General features: G+C 42.2%; 1 protein-coding gene across 3 annotated transcripts in view; it reads left to right on the forward strand.

Moving 5' to 3' along the window:
• GUCY1A1 (guanylate cyclase 1 soluble subunit alpha 1) overlaps window positions 1-8,335 on the forward strand; it is a 63,632-nt gene extending 55,297 nt beyond the window's left edge. For all 3 annotated transcript variants that reach the window (XM_057728407.1, XM_057728409.1, XM_057728408.1), the window contains exon 9: window positions 4,325-8,335. In XM_057728407.1, coding sequence (XP_057584390.1) covers window positions 4,325-4,526 — 202 coding nt within the window. In that variant the 3' untranslated portion in view covers window positions 4,527-8,335. The remainder of the gene's footprint in view (window positions 1-4,324) is intronic.
• Window positions 8,336-26,152: the final 17,817 nt, after the last annotated feature.

A 26,152-nucleotide genomic window follows, 5' to 3' on the forward strand; every position in this document is an offset into this window, starting at 1 on the left:
CCTGAGGTCTATCTTTTCATTTATATGCAGTTGTCATTTTTGTCCACTGGTTTGTTTAATTCTTCATAACTTTTTCTTGCTTAGATAATCTTAAAAGAAAAGAGAAGCGATAACTTTTATCATCCTCACTTTAACTTTTTTTAAACTACTCAGCCTCACGGGAACTTTTATCCCAAGCCCATCCTGTAATTCTCCACTGAGCGAGACTCATATATTCTGTCCTGTTCTTCTACCCGGATGACTAATTGACATATTACAATTAAAATGATCATTTTAGAACAGCTGATTCCGCCCCACCCCCACCCCAATGAAATCCACTTCCCACCCAGCCAAGCTCCATCAGTCTCCTGACTTGGTTGTAGATGGAGCTACTGTCTACCCAGTTACTCAGACCAGGAACCTCGGTTTGATGTCTCCTTTCTCCTGGCACGTTCCCCCCACCTCCACATACAGATGTGTCCTGCTCACAGCCCTTCTCATCTCCTCCGATGCCACTGCCCTGGACAGCACCACCCTTGCTCTTCTGTCTCACACACCTCTTCCCCAGGCTCATCCTCCATGCGGTACCCAGGTTGTCTTCCTAAGGAGCAAGTCAGATCTGTTATCCCTGCCTTGCAAGCCCTCCAGTGACCCCACTGCAACCAGCATAAAATTAAAATTGTAACCATGGACTCCAGAGTTCTCTGATCAGAGTCCCACCAGCCCCAGCCACTGCATTTGCTTCCACTTTCTCCTTGTCACGGATCCCCTGCAACCTGGCCTCATTTTGATTCATCACACTTGCTAAACCGATTCCTGAATGGAGGAGCCCTGCTTTGAGTTTCTCTCCCGGGTCATCTCATGATTAGACCTTAAGTCGGATGCCACATCTTCACATACACGTTCTTCACCCGCCCTGGACACACCCTTGTGTGCTCATCTCAGCTCATCTCTGTGTCTCAAATTTCTTAAGTTCAGGACAAGGGTAGATTCTATGAGAAGTTATACAAATATAAAGGGTAATTATTTCTTTGCAGAGCTTTATCGATAGCACATTGAATTCAGGGATGGCCTTTCTCAATAAAATAATGTTAGGAAGCTTAGCTTACTTGATATATTTATGAAACACATATAAATTTAGGACACAGACTACATCCTCACACCCAAAGTTATCCATTACCTTCAAACTTTCACTTCCAAATTGTAATCAGTAATTTAGAACGTAGCAATGTAATGGCAATTATACATTCCTTTCTTTAAAATCTCATGAGGAGTTTTATTCTAGGGGACAATTTTTTGTATTTTTGTTTGTTTTTACTGAAGTGCAGAAACTGCACAGAGAATAGGTTCAATATCATTTGAGTTTCAGGTCTGTGGATTAATGGGAGGAGCGTGTACGGTGATTGATCCGGGATCATTAAAGACAAAACTGACAGGTTGGGTATAACTGGTGCTGCCCCGTGTGGGCAGGAAAGTTGACCTACAAACTCTGACGCAGAAGTAGGACTTGAATTCCATAAAGGAAAAGGAAAATAAAGGGAATATGGGGAGATGACAGAACTAGAAGAGCTGATGCAGCCACTGGGAGGAAATGGTGTCCAGTCAGGAGGGAGTAAAGAAAACCTCCCTCTGTGTGTGAGCATCTGGCCTGGGGTTGTTGCTGCTCTTCTTGGGTCTTTCTGCCTTCAAGCTTTCTTCTAAATGGTTTTATTTTTCCAACCTGTTTTTCTTATCAATTCGGATCTTTTTAGAAAGACGATTTACTGAACATTTCTAACTCCATGACACTCTGTGTTTATTTGTAAGTTTCTTTACAAAGCATGGGATTTGTAGTCAGAAGGCATGTCCTACAGTACAGGGCTTACCAGAGGTGTGATCTGGAGCAAGGCTCTTCATACATTCAAATGATTTGCTTTAAAGCCATTTCTAAATGCTCCAGATAGAAAAATAAAACCAGAGAAAAGTATAGATTCCACTCATATGCTTTAACAACTTGCCTTGAATCCACTCGATATTATGTTTTTGAGATTTTTTTTCTTGATGAAATATAAATCCAGTTTATATAAATCTAGTTCATTTATTTGAAGTATTCCTAATGCAGTGATGTGCTGGTAAACCAGCTTGGGGAGTGAAGTGGATACTCCCTGACTTCTAGCACTTACCAATTTTTAAGGTGTAAATACTGCCACAGGGGCAGGTTTCAGGCTACCTGTGGTTAAACTGGCTTGCAGAATTCCCGAGCGTTTAACAGTGGGTTCTCACAAGCTCATACAGGATAAATCGAGCATGTCATCATATGTAAGTGTGATGTAATATGTATTCTGGGATATAAGCAAACTTGTCTTCTATCCATGGTAATTACAGGATAGCCAGTTTTCATTATTACGCAGTGTGATTTGATAAATATTCTTATACCTATGTCTCTAGGTAATAAACCTGGGTATCAGTTAACTGTCCAAACTGGCTTTACCAATCTATGTTCCACAGTGTCCGAAGATTTCTGTTTCCCAGTGTCTGATATTATCAGACGTATTAATTACCAATATGATGGGTGTTATGTGACATTTAATTGATGCTTAATTAATCTTGTTTAATCAATTTATTTAATCTTCATAACTCTCCTAAAAGACGTATTATTTTAATCCCCATTTTAAAGGCTGGAAATCTGACATCTTTGCTGTTATTCACACCTAGATCTACCAGACTTTGACGCTTATAGCTTTCAATTGTGGGAATTCTGTAATTTTTCATTATATATTACCAAATACTATGCCTTATAAATAATAGGTACTCAAAATATTTACAAATCCATGCCTAAAACATCATTTCATCAGTCTTATTATTTTGCAGGCTACATTTTTATTGGCCGACTGATAAACATTAGTAGATTGAACACTCACATGTATTCGACTCGAGGTCTGTAATCCTCGAGACCAGCATTTTCTATCCAGCAGTTTCCTCAGTACATAGGAGGGGGTCAAGGTTCTGAACTTAGTGCAGCAGCGTTACTATTTTCATTGAGATGTGACATTGCAGATTGGGGGGTTGAAGGGAAGGTATGATGAGAGATTTTCTATAGAAGTTGATTTAGAGCCTGTTTCCATCCATGGCCTGAATAATAGATCAGAGAGATGCTTATTAAGTTTGCATTTGACAGAAAGCTGGGGAAGCAAATGGGAAGAGTAGCCAGTAACTTAATCAATAAGATTAGAGTTTAAAATGAGCTTATAATCACAGATAAATGTAGCAAATAATAAAAGTTGGTAGAACATCTGAATTTAAGAAGAAATTTAATTCTTAAGAATTTAAGAAAAAATATTGCAAATATTGGATAGTAATTAGTGCTAATATATGCAACTAAATCTCACTTTAGTTCTACTAACCTAGAATGCATAAAAATTCTATTGAGAGGGACTTCCTAGGTGACGCAATGGTTAAGAATCCACCTGCCAATGCAGGGGACACAAGTTCCATCCCTGCTCCAGGAAGATCTCACATGCCAAGGAGCAACTAAGCCTGTGTGCCACAACTATTGAGCCTGCGCTCTAGAGCCAGTGAGCCACAGCTTTTGAGCCTATGTGCTGCAGCTACTGAAGGTCTAGATCTGGTGCTCCACAACAGGAGAAGCCACCTCAATGAGAAGCCTGTGCACCACAGTGAAAGTAGCCCCCACTCACCACAGCTAGAGAAAGCTCATGTGCAGCAACGAAGGCCCAACACAGCCAATAAACAAATAAAATAAAATAAATAATAATAAATTTATAAAAAAAATTTTAAACAATTCTGTTGAGAGATCCCAAAGTCACTCCCACATTTATATATATATATAGCGTTTTATATATATATATATATATATATATAAAACTTCTCTTTCACAAGTTCTTGCCCATGATTACTTCTCAGTAAAACAGTACTTATAAAATGAATGAATTGATAGACAATGTCTTATCTCTTTCAACTTTTTCAATCCTATTACATTATTTTCATGTATTTTTTGCTATTATTAGATTTTTGCATTTTGGGTTTTTTTCCCCCACTTCTGTGAATTGCACTGTTGTATAGATTATAGATGATATTTTTACAAAAATATTTTATAGTTATTTTTCCTAATATGAGTGAAATACATTATTTGATAGAACTTTCTGTTATTGTGAACTGATTTTTCATTGTTCTTCTGTGAAGATGCTTGTAAACATCCTTAGGCTTTTTTCTGTCCATCACAGTGAAGGTGCCTAGTTTCTTATATTCTCAAGAGTATTCCTTTAGTTATGCTGCGTTTTCTTGACTAGATAGTCATGTCGGTCTTAAGTTTTTATGGTTGATATTTGCGTTTCCATCTTTCCAGATTACTCAAAGACTGTCCTGGTTTCGTGTTTACACCTCGATCAAGGGAGGAACTCCCACCAAACTTTCCCAGTGACATTCCTGGAATCTGTCATTTTCTGGAAGCCTATCAACAAGGAACAACTTCAAAGCCATGGTTCCAGAAGAAAGATGTTGAGGAAGCCAATGCGAATTTTTTAGGCAAAGCATCGGGAATAGATTAGCCAAATATACACCCAATTGTTAGTCTTTGGGTTTGACTCCTTGGAGCATGTGTATACCCTCTGAGAGCACATTGGGATGGCAGCAAGCTAAGGAGCTGTAGTAACATTTCAGGAGCTAAGTCACCATCTACTTTTCCTTCCACTTACCATGACAAAAATGTATTCACTTCAATATTCAATTCTTCAGTGAGAAAGAAAGAATGAAAGAAAGAAAGCAAGCTCAAAAGTGACTTTGGGGGTATGTTTCTGTTATATAAGAATCATATAACCTGTACTCAAAACTTGGCACCTTGTACATATATTGGGTGATTGTAGTGACCTGTACACAACCCAGTGGAGTTGTCTGCCTTCTGCCCTGGCCGAATGCCCTGATTATCAAAGTGCTTGTGATAGTGTTGGTTGCCTTAAAAATGCTTTTTGAATAGAAATGATAGTCTTTGATACCATAAGCTCTTTGAGCCTTTCAACTCTGCATTTTGTTACATTTCCTCATTTAACTGTTAGCATATATGACAAAATAGGTTGAGGTTTTTTTCTGTTGCACTTTCTTTTTTCTTTTCCTTTTTTTTGAAGAAAATAATCCATTATGGGTTACATGCAATATGAATCTAAAGTAGTTCTTTTGTAAATATCAAAGATGATTTTATAAAAATATTCTCCACAACATAATGTCATAACAATAAATATTTCCTTTTTTGACATTTTTAAGAGCCTATACATGCTAAAGACTATTTTAATTCATAATAGCAATTTCATTTCTATTAATTCGTTTTTGTGTCATAATCTTCAGGATAAAAGAGGGTTACAGCCTATATTAAAATGCAATAATATCATTCTGATTTACTTTAACCAGAAGCAACATGGAGTAAAGGCAGCCTTCAGGGAATGAAGCATAAAGTACAGAAGTAAAACGTTTACACAAACAGCAGTAATTTGGACCTATTTCAGCCAATGCCCTCCATTGCCAGGCTGAGCCTTATAAAGTTACAATAGGAAAAGCTAAGTTCAGAAGTGGGGAATAAGACTTGTTCTTTTTGCAGATAGCTTATTTTTAAGTATTTGTGTTGAACACATTGGTGTGTATATATGTCCTCGGAATCATCAAGCTCTTTGTCTTAAGTACATATCTGTGAATTTTTTATTTTAGTGAAATAACTCAATGATATTTTAAAGAGAATGTTAATATTGATGAAGAAAATGATGCTGTGATTTCATTATGGAAATTTCAAAACATTTTTCTGGAACGTGAACGTTTATTTTTAATGATGTTAGTCTCAGATCTCTGCTGAACTAAATAACATACAGTTTGGTTGGAGATAAGCAATCTGGTTTTAAAAAGAACGCAACTTCAAAGCAAGAGAAAGATGAACATTGTAGTGTTTAAGTCAGTATTACCAGAGCTATAGATACACTGATCTCTTATTTGGGGATCTGAGAAGTAACTCAGCTTAAATTTTTAAAAATTATCTCCATTGGTGCCCAGACTAGTCTGTGGTGACCTCAGGAATAAAAGTCATTGCTGGCTGGTTTCTGGCATTCCTGGTGTATTACTATAAATATTACAATAATTATTCTTTACTCAATGATGTGCCAATGTATTGTACTGAATGTGGCTCATTAAATATCAGTACTATTATTCGAGAGTACCACAGGCCTTGGGAAAATATAGTTATAGTCTCACAATTATATGAAGTTAATAAAAATATTTAACAGGAAAATAAAGACTTACATACATTTTTCTTCCTGGAACTGAGCCCTTATTACAGGCAGAATAAAATTAGGAATTCGGGGAAATTAAAAAGCACAAAATAAAGTGTATTATTTATCACCTATTTAAGCAGACCCAAATTTGCTAATAATTTATGTTCCAAAAGTTGTAAATTAATTAGAATTCAAAAAATATTTTCTATGCGTATGTGTAAATACACACACACACACACACACACACACACACACATAGAACCAATGGAAGAAAATGTAAGCAATCTGAGTAAGAGCTACATGGGAATTCCTTGTACTATTCCTGCAACCTTTCCATAAGTTTGATATTTACTCCAAATAAATAGTTACCAAACATTTATTTTCTTGAAAACATTAAATCATCTGATTCCCCGGGCCAGCCTGCAAAGGCTCCTTAATTATGGGATACCTCATAGCCCTTAAGCAAGATAGACATACAACATTTCCATGATGGAATGCACTCAAAATCTGCAACTTGGATGCTGAAAACTTTAAGGAATCCCTTTTCCCATCTCTGTCTTATCTACTTTGGAGGGTGGAGGTGACAGAGACATATTCAGTTCCAGAGCACTGAAGGTAGCCAGGCATGGAGCCCGAGGGTAGGTTCATAAGGCAAGTTAGGGACCCAGACTGGGGCTTGAGGCTGGCGTGGAGTTGAGGATGGAGAAAAGGATGGACACAGAATATCTCTGACAGGCTTGGGGGCCAAGGGTTCTGAATCTTACTGCCAAGTGAATTGTCCTAAAATATATGTAATGTGCGTCCCAAGATGCCTGTTCCTCCTAAGAACTCCAGGAGCTGTTTTTCTGGTTCTGTTGTTTCCATGACTTCTTGGGTGGGAAGGAAGGAAGGGTTACTTCAGTGTTTCACTAACCTTTCCTCCAAATTCCTCCTCCCTGACTTTGCAGGTCTCTCTGGGGCAGCTATGGTGAGGTTAGGAGCAGCTGTAGAGACGGAGCAGGCTACTCGCAGGGGGCTAGCAAGGGAAGGAAGAATAAAGGGGGGAGTGATTGGGGGGCAGACATGGCCCCCCCACCCCTAGAGCTCTACCTGCAAAGCCCGAAGTGATGTCTAGGGCTTGCGTGCGTAATGCTTGTAACTGTCCCAGAGGATGGGTTAGTGGATCATTGCAGCTATAAATGCATGGGTTTTACCTGAATAATCATTATTCCTCAGTGGAAATGACTCTCTTTGAGGCGCATTTGTTGGGGTGGCAGCAAAGGACACGGCCCTTCCCTAAACCATGAAAGAAAGAGCCCGTTGTACCTGATTGTGGGCTTGGGTGCGTTTCCCTCTGGAGATGGCTGTGTGGGGACAGTTAAGAGCAGGCGGATTTGCAGGGTGAAGGATGGGGGATGTGACACACGGGACACACGTGACACACGTGAGGGGGAAGGGTGGTCAGGAGGGAGTTGGGCCAGAGGTGTTGCGGAGTCTGTAAAGAAGGACAGATCATCTCCTGCAAAACCAAACCTCAGGTTGCTGCAGGGATGATAGGAAAGTGCAATCCCCTTGTCCAAACACAGGCTAAAAGCAGGGACAGCTTGCTTTAGTCAGCAGGGAACACCAAGAGGTAAATGTAAACCAGAGTTTACAGTGTTGCAACGTACATACTTTGTAGGAATTCTTCTCAAATCCCGGGAAATCTCTGCTTTCTCTTGTGAGAAGGGGAGGAATCCCTCCCATTGTGAGAGACAGGAGCTTCTGGAAGCCATTAGCCATTTGCAGTTCCGGTTGCCTTTGGTTTCCTTCTGCTCTTTGTGCATTTGCTTCCATGTTGTAGGCGAAGTGTGGCTCCCTTTAAATGCTTCTTTTATGGTGTTAATGATGTTCTCTCACTTGGTGTTCATACTTTAAGCCACTTGCAATATTTTACACTTTATGGCCACCTAAATTTCTCCTGAAGCAGCTTTGCCCTTGACCTGTCACAACTGCATCTCTTTTGATCAGCGCATGCAATCCATACACTTTTACCTCTAAAGCTATTCCTGTATTCAGTGCTTGCAAAACCAAACTAGCATAGGTTTCATAAATGCATAGATTCCAAACTTTAAAAACTAAGCAAACGGGGAGGGGGGGGGGGAAGTGATATCCTAAAAGCTAAGCTTCTTTTACTATCAGTGCAAATTCTTTTCCATCATAATAAACTTAGTTTCAGGAAAATGTTAATATTTAAGATTGGAATAGAAATCAGGACAAAATTTAAATTGCAGATCTAGGACTTAATCTCAGATATTTTGGTAGAAGATTTTCGGTAAGGTTGAGCTGCTTTTCAATTTTTTAGAGTACTTAATGTCAAAACATTCTGCCATTTGCAACAATGTGGATGAACTAGAGGGTATTATACTTAGTGAAAGAAATCACATGGAGAAACTAGAGGGTATTAGACTTAGTGAAATAAATCAGATGGGATCTAAAAAATAAAACAAATGTATATAACAAAAAGGATATTAAATTCCAAGTAAACCTTACAGTTTGGGAAGAAAATCACTTGACAGAAAATGACTTTGCAAAATGCTCAAATCTTATAAAGTATCAACTAAGATGTTTGTTTAGCCTGAAACGTTGCCAGACCCATCTGTACTGAGGAAAGAGCTATGAGGTAGCCTCAGGGAAAATGAAAACAAAGCGGAAAAAATGCTATTACAGAAGCTGGACAATGCAATGTATTACTCGCCCAGAATAAGAAGGTAAAGCTGAAGCCTTTTGGAAAGTTACAGTGAGGATGCTCACAGAATTCTGTGCCTTTGGAAACAATGATGCCCAATGGGGCAGCATCCAGGGCTAGTCAATCACAGTGAGCTGCTCACTTCCCCAGATAAACTGTATCTTGGAAAATTGAAGTGGATAAAAATATGTTCATATTTGAGAATGTACTGTTCCTTCACCTCCTCCCACATGTATATTAAAGATGCCCTGCAAGATCTTAGACACAGCTTGATAATCACTAATCTAGAGCAGTGTTCTCCAAAATTTTGGATTCTGCAAACCAATAGTAAAATATTTAGTACACTACAAGCTATTATGAATATATAAGAATAAATTTTATCTTTTAAGTATTATTAATATTTATGATTAATAAATATGCTCTGCTGCTCTCAATCTGATATACTGCAATATAGGAACAAGCTTATTTTTAAACAAGCATGAATATAAATAGAAATTCTAGTATTTTCTTCACTTACCCCAGAGAATCATCTTTACATTTTACTCTGGAAAATGTTACAACGGGCCGGTGGGTCTCCACTTTCATTGAGTCACAAATCCCTTTGAGAACTGGATAAAAGATATAGGGCATCACCCTTCTAAAAATGTGCATATACTCTTACACCCCAAGACTGATGTGTATTTCCAGAGGTTTGGGGATTCCCTGGACACTATTCCTAGGCCACACAAGTGAGGTAGCAGAAACCCTCAGACCTAGAACTTATTATCTAGAAAGGAAAAAAACAGCAAATCCTATTTGAAATGAGAAGAGAATAAAGAACTAGAAGAAGTCTGTGACTTTTGGCATAGATGTGACCACTTGATTTCTGAGAAGCAAAGGGAATAAGTTTGTTTGCTTCTGGCTGTGGGGAATGATTCATGGGGCTTCACATATGAACAACTGACATTTTCTTTTCAGCAAATATTTAATATATCTCTCATTATATTTTCTCAAGTTTTTGGTAAATGTGCATTGCTGTAAGGTATCCCAATTTTTTTTCTAGTTTAAATACTTCTTTTCATTTTTCCTCTACGTGAAATAGGATAGCTATTGAACCTTGTGTTGAAAACCTTCTTCATACTAACAACACTTCTTTTATGATTACTTTCACAGTTGCTTTAAATTACATGTTTATTTTGAGTTCTGCTTCTGGCAGAGTTGCAAAGTCTATCAAAAATTTATCCTGTGTCTCAGAAGCTTATTAGATATTGTTGTCACATAAATAGTGTAATAAAAATGTTAAATAAAAATCTTCTGAAAATTTAAAATGAGTTCTGTTTAAAAAGAAAATGAACCATTGAATCAAGTAAAAATAATATTTAATACATTTGTTCTTTTGTGGGTCTTGCTGTTTCAGAGAGAGGAAACCTCCAACACATCGGTGGGGAGAAAAAGGACCAAAGACAATAATTCAGGCCTTTGCTGTGTACAGATCAATGTATCCAAAATCCCTTTTCAAAAAATTATTGTTTAAGTACTAGTATAACCAAAATACATTTCTTGAAGTATGTAAAACTCTTATTTCCAACAAAACTGATATTCAAGGTCTTTCAAATCACAAATAAAATCAAAATTTTTAAAAAACCTAAATTTAAGAATACAACTGTGCTCAGCTTATCCAAGTGAAATGGTTAGTAACAAGATCTGGGGTCAATTTGTCTTGGCCACGTGCTGCTAGGAGACATTTTTCCATCACTCCCTTGCATTTTGTAGAGAAACAGAAGGACTGGCTGTCTTTGTCCTACACAGTCTTTTCAAGAATGTTTGTACAGCAGGCAGCCTTAGAAAATAGAGATAATGCCGTCCTGCAGAGCAAAAGGGCAGGCATATTTACTGCCCATTATAAAAGATTTGTGTTCCTAAGCTCAGGGCTTCCATCCTATGATGCAGCCCACTGTATACGCAGAGATCACATTGTCCTATGGAAATGGAGGCCCAGGAAGCCAGTGCAAGATGAGGCTGGTTTTCTGCGTCTGCTGGCATCGTTTTGAAGTCTTCTGTCTCTGACCCAGGGATCTCTTGTCTTCTGCCAGAGTTCATGAAAATGTGGCAGTTTAACCTGTTAACTCACAAGTAGAGTAAAAATCTCACTCTTCCTAGTTCTTGACAGTTTGGCAGAGGATGGGATGCTGATGGAGACGTGGCTTCCTGAAAGAGGATGGACGAGGGTCTTATGGGCTGATCAACAGGATTTAAAGGAGGAGTCCATGGAATTTGGTAACAAAGATGGTGACCAAACTGGATAGTCCACAGGGCGATAAGTGGTCATCTGTTTTATTGTCTGCTAGTGAGGAAGGGTTGGCGGGGGAGGAGGGCCTGCAAGGAGGAGTTTCATGTCAAGTGCCAGTGACAGACAGGAAGTTCAAATTCAGCTGTCCTTCCTCTGGATGAAAACCTTTCTCCCCAGTCAGGTTGCCGTCCTCAAATACATATCATCGTCATAACCAATACAAAGAACAGTCCCGGGCTAGAGCAAGTTTCCTGCCCTCTTCAGACAACAGTCATGGAAATGGACATTTACCCTCAACACAAAAGAAGATGACCCACATGCCCTGTGAGCAGAAACCATCTGAATCACGGAAACGTTGGCTCGTTCCCTTGTGGACGCATCATGTTTGTTGGGGAAGGGTGGCAACTCCTGGGGAGTCTCAGGCTTAGCTCTTCCTGCAGACTTTCACGCCAACCTTAGATCTTGGCAGAGATGACAGTCAGAGGTCTTGGAGTCTTTCAGTAGTCCTGGATGCCATAAGGGAGCTTGGTTCTTTGGGGCAGATTTCCCTGAGACACACATACTCCTGTGGAAACCACAGATAAGGCATTGTTGCGGGCTGAACTGTGTCCCCCCAAAATCCATATGTTACAGTCTTAATCCCCAGTCCCTATTTGGAAATAGGGTCATAGCAGGTGTAATTAGTTGAGATGAGGTCACACGGAGCAGATAGACTGGACCCCGAATCCAATACGACTGGCATCCTTTAAAAAAAGGGAAATTTGGACACAGAGATACCCAGGGAGAACGCATAGGAAGACTAAGTCAGAGATCGAGGTGAGGCTTCCACAAGTCAAAGAATACGAATTATTGCCAGAATCAACCAGAAGTTATGTGAAAGGCCTGGGACACATATTTCTCACAGCCCTCAGAAGGAACCAACCCTGCCGACACCTTGATCTTGGACGTCTAGTCTCCTGGGTTGGGAGACAGTAAATTTCTGCAGTTTAAGCTCCTGGATACTTTGTTTTGGCAACCCTAGCAAACTCAGGTAGGCATTGCCCTGTACTGGGGCCTTTCATGCCCTGAACTGGATTTATGATGCTGATCAACGTGACTGGAGAAAGACCAACACAGACAAGTGATTGAAGTCAGACCCAGAGCCCGGAAGATGCCCTAGACCTTGCATGTCAACTGGGCCAGAATTTAAGGATATTTTCTTGGTAATAGGGCAACACATGCCCCAGATTAAAGCGATCTCCTTAAAAAAGAAGTTGCTGCCCCACAAGTCAATCGCTCGTCAGCTGGAGTGAGCGAGCCCCATGCCCCAGTTCGGTGTTTCTGGGGCTGCTGAGCCCAGGGACCCCAGGCTGAGATAGACGGTGTCACGCATGCGGACCCTGCCCTCTGCTCCTGGTGTTAGGCCCAAGACTTTGGAGGTTCGCTGCCTCCAAAATAAAACTGAAGGCTCCTTGCCTAGTGGGTTGGAGCCGCCTCCGCCTCTATAGTACCTGACCTGTTCTACTCGGGTCTCAGCCGCGTTAAGGAGAAAGACAGTTCAGGGGGAGGCCTAGGTCTCCCTGCCCCCAGTAGGGGTGGAGTTCACAGGTCACGCGCACCATCTGAATATTGGAGGTGGTGGGGGAGGGAGAGTGAAGGAAATTGAAATTTTACCACTGTTGTTTACAAGTCACCATTGGAATTGTTTCCCTGGTGGGACGGGGCAGGCGAATTACATTAATGGGATTTAGGCAAGAATCCCAGTGGGAAAGGAAGCAAGGGTGCCCTGTGTTTGTGCCTTGAAGGCTAATTCACCGTGCTGTGGTTAAACCTCTATCTGAATGTCCATCTGGACTGACCTCTCTGTGCTCCTGCTGCCTGTGCCCCGGTGCCTGAGGGGCTTCTCCTGATCAGACACACACCCCACAGCTCTCTGCAGCTGCAAGTGCTTGGGCTGCAGGTCTCTGGTCTGATAACTTTGGTGATTAGAAGCCCTGGTAAAGAGAGTCAGCCTTCGCCAGAAGCCTCCTTGAGGTTTAGACCTGTTACCTCCCTGACACAGAGCCTAACCACCCCTACGGTCCAGACTTACTGCTCTGCTATGAGGCGTCTGTCAAAACTGAATGCCTGACCAGGAGGGCCGTGGGAATCTCCAGCCTGTGCTTCCATTGGGGGCAGCTTGACTCAGACTTAGTGAGTAACAAACCATTGTGGGGAGGGCCCACAGCCTCACTTGGTAAATGGAAATGGTTTGTTCAAGAAGACGGCTAGCCTGGCCCTGCAATACTGTAGCTTTACAGGAAAAAGTGAAAGCTCTCACCATGGGGGAAGCTTTATCTGTGCCGCGCTCCCCCCTCCCCCCAACCACCAGCCACTTACAGCCAAGCTACTGGCTCAGTAGAGCCCTTGGTTCACAGAGGTTTCCAACACGTCTGTTCCTGGTTCGTTGATGGTTCAGCTGAGCTGCAACCCAGGGTCCTGCTATATTTTCACTTATTCTTGGATTGCTGCTAATGTTCTAGCTCCTTCAAAACAGACAGCTAGCGGGAAGCTTCTGCATAGCACAGGGAGAATAGCTCGGTGCTTTGTGACAACCTAGAGGGGTGGGATGGGGAAGGTGGGAGGGAGGCTCAAGAGGGAGGGCATGTGGATATAGGTATACATATAGCCGATTCACTTTGTTGTACAGCAGAAACTCACACAACATTGTAAAGCAGTTATAATCCAATAAAGACGTAAAAAACAAATAAGCAAACAAAACTACACAGCAGCAGGCTGAAGGCTACCGTATTTGAGGTCTTGACTGTGGATACAAATCACCATTGTGGATGCTGTTTGCATCACTTGTGTCAATGCCTATGATGAGGGTCTGATCTCCAAGGATACTGACTGGACCCGGGGCTGAATGAGTCTGCACCACTCAGATTCCCACCATCACCACCTGGATCAGTCATTCCACCAAACATAACACAGTTGCCATCACAGGCCAGGCACCAATATGGTTCAGGTGCAGAGATTACCACTAGCCCTTAACACCATCCTTGTGATTCCCGCCAGAGGTGAACCTACCCATCTCCTGGTGAGAGCGGCCAAATGGCTTGGGGCATGGCCCCTCCCCCAGTCTTGTAGACAGACTGCATCAGACCTTGGACCCTTCATGAGGCTACCGGGCTGCACCACCGGTGTTGACAGCTTTTCAGGTCACAATGCTCAAGTTCCAGGCAGATCAGCTCACTGAGGACACATTATTACAGCCCTTGAAAATAAGCTGTATATTGCTTTCAGCTTTGGGAAACATTTACAATCTAACAATGGTGTATTTTTATTGCTAAAGCCACTCAGCAATGTGCTGGGAGTCAAGTTCTTCAGCTAGTCTTCCATGCCTCTTACCACCCACCAGCACCTGCGACAGCTGACCCTGAGAACAGGGCTCCCCAAAATTGACCAAAATTTCTTTTGGCTCTATCCCCATCACCTCCCAATTTACACACTTTAATAAGGAAGTCTGATTACTAACTTCCCCTGGACTGCTTCCTGGGTAAGGAAAATAAGATGGAAAAGGATAACTAAAAGTAGAGCTACCATATGATCCAGCAATCCTAATCCTGGAAAACCATACTCCAAAAATATACATGCACCCCAATGTTCATAGCAGCACTATTCACAATGGCCAAGACATGGAAACAACCTAAATGCCCATCAACAGAGAAATGGATAAAGAAGACGTGGCATGTATATACAACGGAATGTTAGTCAGTCATAAAAAAGAATGAAATAATGCCGTTTGTAGCAGCATGGATGCAACTTCTGTGTTCACTTAGTATGATAACTTCACTTATCATAGTAAATGAAGTAAGCCAGACAGAGAAAGACAAATACCATATGATTATATGTGGAATCTAAAAAAAAAAAAAGATCCAAAGGAACTTATTTACAAAACATAAATAGAGCCACAGACATAATGAACAAAGGGGAAAGGGGGTGGATGGGTAAATTAGGAGTTTGGGATTGACATGTAAACTCTACTATATATAAAATACATAACAGCAAGGACCTACTGTAGAGCACAGGAAATTCTACTCAATATTTTGTAATAATCTATAATGGAAAAGAATCTGAAATATATGTGTTTTATACATAGTTACTACAGAGTATATTACATAGTTATATTTGTAACTGAATGCCTTTGCTGTGTACTTGAAACATAGCACTGTAAATCAACTCTACTTCAATAAAAAAATAAAAAGGGATAATGGGGAAAATAGACCTAATTTGAATATTCGAGATTTTGCTCTGTGCTTCTCTGCACACGATGCTTCTTTCTGTCTTCCAGTAGAAACCAGGCCAGCACGGCTGTACCAGTCTCTGGGTTGGCAGCCCAGATACAAGAAGACCTAGAAAGTTCAGACTTAATTCTGGTCTGGCCGCCTGGGTTCCGTTGCAAGTGACGTGGCCCTGGTTCACAGGGAGGAAGAGCTCTCTGTTGAGCATCTTCTTGTCCAGTCCCCGCACGGTGGCTCACCCAGGCCCGAATCGGGGAATAGAACCAATGTCTCTAAGTTTTATAAAAATTGCCCCTGTGTTTCCTCTACCTGATTATTCCAGGTGCATGGTCTGGGCAAAATTAGGGGAGAATTGAAAAAAAAGCTCAGGTCATAGCTACAGAAATAGGACCATAGATTCAGGGTGGGTGAGGAACAGCCATAATCCTGGCCCCTGGGGAGGGAGCACCTTGACCCCAGGAGATACAGCAGAGGGAAGTGTACTCATCATCTTTATCATCCAGTGCCAACCCTGGAGATCTTCTCACAAAAGAAAAGGTCCCGGTGTGGTTCCCCAAACTCTTTTAAATGCCTTAAATGATATTGATTCCTGGGCCTGCCATTTCCTGCCAGACAATTCTGAACATGATTTAATTAGCATTTCCCTTAACCTGACGGATTCTGTCAGCCCAGGAGGGCATGGCTCCAGCTCTGCAGCTCCGACACAACTCCCTGTCTTCCCACCCACTCCTGGAGCTGCTGCTCAGCCTTTTCTCGGGCCAAATGCATGCCTTCGGCTGCTGGTGTGGGTCTGTAGGACACGCCGGGCTGGCTGCACTCAGGCAGCGCCTCCACCAGCAAAGATTCATTCATTCCAACTGGACCAGGAACCCTAATGCCCACCAGCTTGCCTGGTAGGGAGGAATAAGAAACATGAGATCTTCCAGTGTTCAGTGCAGCACCAGGAGTAGATGCAGAGGCCTGGGAATGAGGACAGGGATCTCTCCAGAGTGAGGCCATCCTTGGTGACTCAGGGAACCCTCCTGGAGGGAAATTGATGCTTCACATGTCTACTGCAGGCTGTTATCCCTGTGATGGGAATGCTGCTATGAAATCTTCCCCTGCCATAGCTGTAGTCAGAGATGCCACCCGGATCCTGAAGGCATTCCGCTTAGTCTCAGCTCATTGGTCAGGTCCTTAGGAATTATGATAAAATTGCTCTGGACTTTCCCCTTGAGGTCAAGGTGCGGCCTGGGCCATCACTGACAGGACCAGGTGGAGAAGGCAGGGTTTATAAGACAGGCCTGGTGTGTGATACGACTTGTTCCGCTGTCTGGGTCCAGAGTCCTGGGAGCTGGGCGTGGTTAGGGTCAGTCCTGCAGGGTGGCCTCATAGCTGCTTGGGGTCCTGTTGACAGTTCCTGGAATTAAATGCTGTATGGGCCCAATTGAACAGATTTGGGCACAGATTTTTCAATCTGATTAATCCGAGTGCTGTATTTGTAAACTTCACCAGATGCCAAAATGGTGTAGAACTAGGGCTAGATTTTGTTGGTTGGGAGGCCGTTCTTCATGGGCCCTTCATATGTGTGCATGTCTTATTACCAGAGGCTTTGACTGCCTTTGGTCCACACTGTCTTCCCAAGGATGTTTGTAGAGTTAACTGCCTCAGAGATAGAGGCAGTATCTCCCTCTGGAGCAGAGGAAGGCATGCTTACTATACAGTGTAAAGGATTCAGCTCCCTAAGTTCAGAGCTGCTACCCTGTAAGACAACCCACTACATCCGCACAGCTGTCCTCTGGTCTTCTCTGTGTCCTCCTGCAGGAACTGGGACTTGGGAAACCGGCCACTCTTGCTACTGCTGTTACTACGAGGAACCTACAGTCCACACCACCATCCCAGGAGTTTCGGGTCTTCTGCCCGGATCCTTGAAACAGCAGCAGGCAGACTTGTGGGCTTGCAAGTGGCATGTGGTTAGGATAGGATGCCAACATTTAAAAATCAGACAGTTTTGCATAGAAATCCAGATCACAGATCTCACTTGAGGGTTTCAGTACATTTGGCATCACTATCCTATCAAGAAACGTCTGTCCCTGAGTCACAGAGGCCATATTTGGGCTGGTAAAGCTTCACCAGTCCACTACATTCTCCAACACTCCCTATTATCTTAAACCTGTAACAGGGAAGAACAAATCTGACTCCATATGGGATCTGTTTCTCTTACTTTAACTTTTGTATTCCTTTGTTTTTGTTATAAGTTAAGAATGTTGCCTATAGCCTGAAATGCACAGGATAGCCCATTCTCAAGGCTCTGACCTTTAAAGGTATAACACTTTCCATTCATGATAAAAAGTTGCAGAACAGAAAATAACATTTGTCTTGTTGAAGGTTTACAAGAGCATCTGACATCACCTACAGGGACAGCTGCAAGAACAAAGGATTCCCATACCAAGAAGTTTGCAACAACCAGCCACACCACCAGCTCTTTTAGTATAAAAGAAGCCTGAATTCTAACTTGGGGAAGATGATCCTTTGGGACACAAGTCTACCATCTTCTGGGTCTGCTGGCTTTCTGAATAAAGTCACTATTCCTTGCCCCAACAGCTCATCTCTTGATTTATTGGCCTGTTGTGTGGCGAGTAATACAAGCTTGGACTAGGTAACAAACCTACCCAAACTGCCCCATCACTTTACATTCCCTGCAGCACTGTGGGCTTTAGAGCTGTGCTTCTTGCACACCTCCCTAGTATAGCAAAACCTGCTCCATGAAAACTATGAAGAAAGGATTGTTCCCTGTGTCAAGAGTCTTCCTTTACAGACGCTCATGGTTCATATTAGGATTGCATTAAATTTCTCCCCTTGGCACATGTAAATATGACTTGATTCATGGTCTTGAGTACAGTGTGTAGTTTGCCAAGAATACAGGTTCTGTAAAGTGAGGTTTGCTTTAATACAATTCTGCCTTAGTACTGGTAATGAAGAGGAAAGTTAGAAATTTACACTCAGCTAAAAATAACCCCATGCTTGTTTTGCTTTTGTGAAATATGCTTGCTGCCCCAAGGAAAACAGAAAAACAGGATGAGCTAACAATCCAATGTAACTTTAAGATGTTTTGCTAAAAAAATGGAATGTTCTGCACCTGCTCTTGTAAGTTTCTGTTTGGAAACGTCCATGCTCTATAAACACGTGCACTATAAAAGTAAAGCTCACCCTGAATTCAGGGCCCAGAACTTTGGAGCGTTAGCTCGTCTGGGGCCGCCGGCCTAATAAACCTGAGTTCTCCAACCCTCCGAGTGTGGTGCTTAGTTTCTCAACGGACCAGTTTCTGCAACAGTAAGAGATAGCTGTGTGTATCTCTTTGGTAGTCGACACAGAGGTGGTTGGTTTGCATCCTGGAACTGGCCATAGTACAGGATTTAACAGCCCTGGATTCAGTCCTCAGAGGGTCAACAGCTCAATTGTTGTGACACATCCCAAGCCCTCTGCCTGGTGACTCTGAGACCAGACAAAGTCCCAGCTCACAGCTTTGTTTCCTGTTTGTGGAAAGAGTAGCCATCCTGATTGCAATCTGAATTCCAAACAGGAGGGCAAGGCACAGGCCCACCCCAGTTTGGATGGACAGAGTCTGGGGGAAATGATTTCTCCAGCCTCCTGCTGCAGGCAGTCTGTGTGTGGTACAGAAAACAGGGGTCGCACTAGGGTCAGTAGTCTTCTGTCTGCAAGGCTGCCAGCTGGTACCATGTTAATTAAGATGAGCCAATCCTCAAAAATAATCCCTGAGTTTTGGTGCCCACATAAGCAGTTTCTTTCTCACATAACCAGTCATTCAGGGCCTGGACCAACAAAGCTCTCTCCTCTGAAGTGTCCTCCTAGGCACAGACAACCATCCCATTGGGCAGATGGAAAAGAAAGTGGGAAAGTCCGTGGGGTGGGTTATGTCCAGGCCTGAAGGTGAACATGGCCCTCTGTTGGCTTGAACTCCAGGACGTGGCCAGCCTCACTGCAAGATGTGTTAGGAGGAAGAGGGGTCCCTTGGCTGGTCAGCCCCCATGTTTACGGCAGCCCCACTTGGTGCTGGGCAGTGTCTACACACTGTGCCACACAGTTTTTGAAAGTTCCAACGAATTAGGAGATTGAGTGATTTGGGCCAAATCGGGCCCGTCATGATTGCTGTCAGAAGCGGTGTAACCTGGAGAGTAGGTGACAATGAAGAGAGAATCTCAATGTGGCAAAAGCCCACCTGAACCTCCCTGGAGGAAGTCTCACGTCCCTCTTTCCTCTCCTGAGTCAGGAGGATCACAGAGGATGCTCTCTGGACTGTGTCCACCATCTGCGGAGACTACTGGACCAGTGCCCAGAATCCTGATCTCCAGGGAGAGATGAAACACATCTATTATAAGCCTGGTGGTTCCTGGCAGGGGTGGTGTGGGTTTCTCTGTCCCCAAGATGAACACCTGGGGGGGGGGGGTTCCCAGGTGTTCTCAGGCACCCCTGAGAAGACACATCCAAACAAAGAGCCTGTCATCCCCTGGCAAAGGCAGGGAAGTGTTTCTGACTGACAGCCTGTGTACTGTGGATTGGGGCTGTCACGTCTGTCTGCTGCAGCACAGGCTGAAAAGGGCCCCTAGAGGGGTGCAATTCTCTCATAACCCGAGTCTCTGGACATTCAGGGCTTGCAGGCTGTTTGCTCCCCACCTGGCTGGTGTGTGCATCTTTCCAGGATGAGTTTTACACTAAGAGCAAGGGCCTTGCCAAGCAACTGCTAACAGAAGCACGTTACTGCCAGGGCTGGACGTCATCAGCACAGAACTTTCTTGTATCCCATACACTCTGCTTGAGAACCCCTTGTAGTTTTCCACAGGGAGTTCCCTCCATTCATTTTCCAACCTTGGCATCAAGAGAGAGAAGCCAGGAGTACTAAGCATGAGACTTACCCTGGGGACCAGACAGGGGTCTCTAAATGTGGATCACCTGCTTTAATTACTGTTAAAGTTGCAGATTCATGCAAAACACCATAGACTGGTCAATTAGAATGGCAGGGTCGGGGCTCCGGAAGCTGCATTTTAAACAAAGGCCTCAAGAGGTGTTTTTAATCAGAGTTTTCAATGCCAGGAGTCTTCTGCAGTCCCTCTCAAAGGGTTGGGTAACTGTCAGTGTTTACCCATTGGATGGCCAGGTCTGCTAACCACAAATACTACTCCAGCCACGTGGATTGCTAGGTAAGCATTGCAACCCGCAGTTCCCTACTTCCTGGACCACAGCCACATTCAGGGAGGCAGAGGAACCTCAAGCTTCCTGGGTTCTTCTCCCAGGCTCAGTAGGTTAGAGAGATGATATGCCTGGTCCAGTACCCAGAGTCTAGAGCAGAAGAGATAAATACACCACCCATGCTTGAGCATATACCACGCGAAAGAGAAAAAGACAGTCACTAAGAATCTGTGCCACAGAATGGTCACTAAGCCACAGACCAAAGATATAACAGTAGAATCACTATCTAGAAATGCCAACCAATTGGTCCACAGGGGTTTTCCTGCATTTGTTCTCAATTGTACAACCAGTATCTTCAGCGAAATTCGTGATAAATCACAGTTTTGATGTGAATTCCCAGACTTATCCTTGAAATGTGACTCATTTCCTCTGGGTTTTTTCTCTGTCCCCAAGATGAAGAGTTTCATCTGCTGCTCCTCTCCTTTTTTCCCAGCCTCCTAGCTTCACCACTGCCTCTTTCTCAGACCACATTCTCAGCCTCCCTTACATATTCCTGATGTTCAAATGTGATGAAAAAAAATGAAAAAAAAAAAAAAAGTGTTGAGAAACAGACCATGGATTTTGATGGTGGTGGAGGAGGGTTTCTAACTGTGAAAAGACAGGCAGGAAAATACTTTAGACCCTGTAATGCACCTACCAGCACAAAGAGCTCCCCAAATCAAAAACTATTAAATAATATTATATCCTTGCAAAAAGTCACCCCCCCCCCAAATCTACATACTTATGTAATACATACAACACAACTGACTCTTTTGAGTCACTTTTCATGGAGGAAATGAATAGAATTACGTTTTCCCCACTATTTTCTTAGTCTTCTTCATGATTCTATGACTTACTCAATATTCTTCAAGTTTCTTTTCTGTTTAAGGCTCCCACAGCTTCTGTTGCTTGCAGTGCAGAACTTTGACTGATGGAGAGACCAACAAGCTCCATGACTATTAATCCTGAGAAATATCCTTCTTTCAAAGAAGGCTGTGGCTATCTGTCCTGGGGAGGGGGGGATGTCATACTTTATATATAAGGTACATCAGTGTGATGTATGTGTGAATCACAGCACAGCCAACAGGGGAAAAGAGACATACACATGGTGACAGGACATGTGGACAGAGTGGGAGACTTTCCACTGCCATCGACACTTCTGACCTCTGCTTCTACCCTCACATCTTCCCTGGCTTTGACACCCCTGCCTCTCGCTTATAAGGACCATTGTGCTGGCACTGGGCCCACTCAGAAATTCCCGGGTACTCTCGCATATCAATATTCTTGACTTAATCACATGTGCAAAGTCCCTTTGGTCACGTATGGTGACATAGTCACAGGCTCTGGGGATCAGGACACAGACACCTTGGGGCGGGAGTGAGGGTGAGGAGGGCAGTGTTCTGTCCCCCACAGCACATCTGATGCTACAGATGTGGGAAGATCCACATCACAGCTCAGAACTCCCTACTTCACAGTTCACACTACTGTGCCTTTTTTTCTTTTTTCATGTGAGAAAACTCTTAGTTTCACTAAAATCATCTTTACCTAGATTAGGTTGGAAAAAACCACAGAGTTCTATAGCAGCCAAAAAAGTAGGTCTGAGCAGCCTTGGAAAGGATGGCCAATTATTTGTGGTCTTTTTTATTGGTTTCTTGGCAAGGATGAAAATGAAAGCAACAGAGTCCAAGGAGAAAGAAACAAAACCGCTCAATAAAGTGAATGCCCTTTATTTTGGTGGATAGAACATAAAACTATACCCCAGGGTGACTTGAATTTCACTCCCTTAGGATAATAGAATGGTACCAACCTAGAGGTGCTTCATTCTTCTGCATTTGGCTCCTCTCAGGGGGATGGATTGATATTAAAGAGAGGGCCGAGAAAGCCATGGCTTATATTTTCTATAATGCCGGCATGGGTTGTAAGTGCTGTCTCCAACACAGCACATGTGAACATGGGCTGCTTACATTTTTAGAAACACATTTCTTAAATGGGTTATAAAGTTCACATGTGATGAGTACTTACCATGTGTCAAGCACTGCAATATGTGCTTTACACATATTATCACAGTGCACCTCCATGATTGCCTTACTTTCAGAGGTTTAGAGAGGTTTAGTAAGCTATCCACCATAAGACCAAAGGCCGGAAGCTTTATGAACCCCGTTCTCTTATCCCCCTCATGGTATCTTTTTACAAGAAGAATGTTCAAGATTCATATCATTCAGACAAAGCATTGTTAACGACCAGGGTTCTTGGCCTCCTTAATCAATAGAAATTGATCAGAGGCCAGACAAGAAATTCAGGCAAGGCTTTATTGGGGACCCTGCTGCAGCAGGGGGGAGCGAGAACAAACAACAGGTTCCCTTACACACTTGCTCCCCTGAGAGGCGCTGAGCTGGTTCCTTGTATGGGCTGAGGGTAGGAGTGTGTCCAGGGGTCCGGCTGGAGGGGTGGTTTGTCCATCCCTCAGGTGGTGTCGTGTGCTGGGGGCATGTGCGGTACCCTGCTCCTGCTCCTGACCCCCAGGTTTTGCTCCTGGCTCTTCAGAAGTAGCAGCTGGATTTTTGGTCTTTTTGTATCTTGTTGTCCATAATTTGTCCCAATGACACATGCACACAATTAATTTGATCCCTTACAGTTTCTTTGTATTTTGTTGCTTGAAGAATATTTGTCCAGGCGCAAGCACTGCAGGCAAAGGGTCCCAGGTCCCAACCTATCTCAGAATCATGTAATAAAGATAGCATATCCAATGTGCATTAAATTGTACTGTATCTAAAATGCATTCATATATGTTAACTCATTTGATCCTTACCAAGTCCCTTTGGAAGATATAAAAATTACTATTTATAATGTCCTTGTTTTGCAGACAAGAAAAGTCAAGGGAGATTCGTGTGATTCCCCGGATGTACACAGCTATCAAGTTGCAGGTAACTTCTCTTTGGATTCCTATCTACTCTATTAGACATTATAACAAACAAACACCACCTGCTGATTCTCCAAACATGTAAAAGAGCTACATCATAAGGAAAGAGTCATGGGATTGGGGTCAACTGGTCCAAGGATGCCCCTCCTCAGCTTGTGAGTTCTTCTCTCCTCCAGCCTCAGGTCCTCACATCCAAAATAAGCAAAACAGTATCTCCCTCATGGACAATGAGATCATGGACAATGAGATCACGAACAGGAAATAATGTGTGTGAAGGGAGTTGGTAAACTGCAAAGGTTATTTAGAGGTAAGGCATTTAAAAGAAAAAAAAACTGAAGAGTGTTAGATTCATTCCAGTGGAGCAAATATTGTTTCACACTCTAATCTTTTCAATAGGGTATTGATACTTCTCAAGTGAAGCATCGTTAAGGGCTCTCTGGATCTGGTTAAACCAGTTTAGGGCTTTTTGTTTCTGTATTTCTGTTTCATGTTCTTTGTCATGTGAAAGAAGGATCCTTCAAAATGCACTCTAAATGCCATTTTAATAAATAGGTGAATTCGATAAACATACGAATGGGTACATTCGATGCAATTATTTTGCTTCAAATGTCAGTGAAAATGAGGAAGATTTTATCACATCAGCATAGGATAATTTCAACTTTTTGTGTTGCTAATAAACCACCCATTCAGGAAAAAAGCTCATGCTCTGTATAAATGGATTAATGGGGAATTTGTTTCCTTTTCACTATTTTTAACTCATGTTTGTTTGAAAATTCATAATATTATTGTATCTTTTGGTTCGCTTTGGATTTTATTTTTTAACAAAAGCGAACACGGAATTTGGAAGTTGAAAGGTAGACGCAGCCGGAAGACGGTCAGATCGTCCGTTGTCATCCAGCGCTTCCTATGTGAGTCCTGGGCTTAGTCATCAGGAACTCTGGACAATGAGGAATCTTCACAGTTTGTGAGACGCTTTCACACAGGTCTCCTTTGATCCCCTGGTACCTTAGCTGAAGAAAGTGGGCCACGCACTGTTGGCATGATTATCAGTGGGAGATTGGAGACCCCAGGTAACTCGCCAAGCAAGAAATCAGCGTCTGATCCAGATTGTCAAACTGTCAGGTGTCAGCTCTTTTCACGGCGCATTTGCTGCCAGTGGACACATGACATTCCTATAAGGTGGACACGTTAGTGGTTGCCTCGAAAAGCACTATCAGCTAAGAGTCTCTGAGTACTTCTGACCTGCCTTTCACTGCTTAAGCATCACACTTGCATTAAGCCATTTGCAGTTCACAACGAATCTTCAAGGCAGGTAATATTTTTAATCTTCTCAACACTGCAGTGTATTGATCTGTTATTTTCCCCATTTGATAAGAGAGAAAACTGTAGTTCAGAAAATTAAGTGACTTGTTCAATGTCATTCCTCTACTAAATGGTGAAAAACAGGCAATCTGACTAAAGAATCTGTACAACTAACTACTGCACTATATTGTCCCCATAGCTGACTTTGTTGTTTGCTCTTTCAATTAAGAAAAGATAAAAAACGAGGTATTCGAGCAATTGAATTTGTGGCTCTCATTTTCCCCTATTTCCTTTTGTATCAGTAATACTCAGTTGTAACTGAGCACAGATAAGGAACCTTAATGCAGTATCTAGAGGCTTCTTAATGCTGTGGGCTGTTTTGAAAAAGACATGCAGAGATTAAGTGCTAGATTCCAACCACCACTGGGTGAGAAGAGAGGAAAGTATATTTAGCTCTAGCTTCATGGGAATCTTAAAATCTTCCAGGGCCTCTCAGGACAATAATTCATTACTTTGCTAATTATTACTTCTTAAATAAATGGCTGAGATTTAAAATTTTCATTGTTCCTCAACAAAGCAAAGTGCATAGTGGTTTCCTGATATAGAAAAAGAAGGTTTTTACTAAATGGCCTTTAAAATAACTTTCAGAGCTCAGAGGAGATGACTCTTTGACATACTCATGATAGGTCTATTTTTATAAAAAAGGTCTGTGAGTGTGGACTGTGGCCAAGGTTAAGACCAGTGAGTTTTCATTTTAATCAATGTGACTTCATAAGCATATCATGAGAGCTGAATCTGGTTTTCATAAGCTTTTCTCAGAAATAAAATATATTTTTATTTAATTACATATATTTCAGTATAAATATAGATGATTTGATTTACCTTAAAGCTTCTAATTATTATATAAATAGGAAGCATCATTTTAAATTCTTTTTTAATTTCTTTCCATTTACTTACAGAGTTAAAGCATTTTATGTATGTGTGTGTATATATATGTATATATATATATATATATATACTTGAACATGTATGTGTATATGTGTGTGACTGCATTTTCTGGCTTGTTTATAATTTCTGGTGGCATGATAAATATTGAAAGGAATTTGGTACAGAAGAATAACTTCAGAAAGTGCCTCTTTTAATATTCAATAATACCTTTTTCATGTGACTAAACTTACAGTTAATTTGCAAAATATAAGGAAATCTGAATGTCACCTCTTTGGAATCTGAATTATTGAA

Source organism: Hippopotamus amphibius, chromosome 3, assembly GCF_030028045.1.
Source record: "Hippopotamus amphibius kiboko isolate mHipAmp2 chromosome 3, mHipAmp2.hap2, whole genome shotgun sequence".
Lineage (NCBI taxonomy): Eukaryota > Metazoa > Chordata > Mammalia > Artiodactyla > Hippopotamidae > Hippopotamus > Hippopotamus amphibius.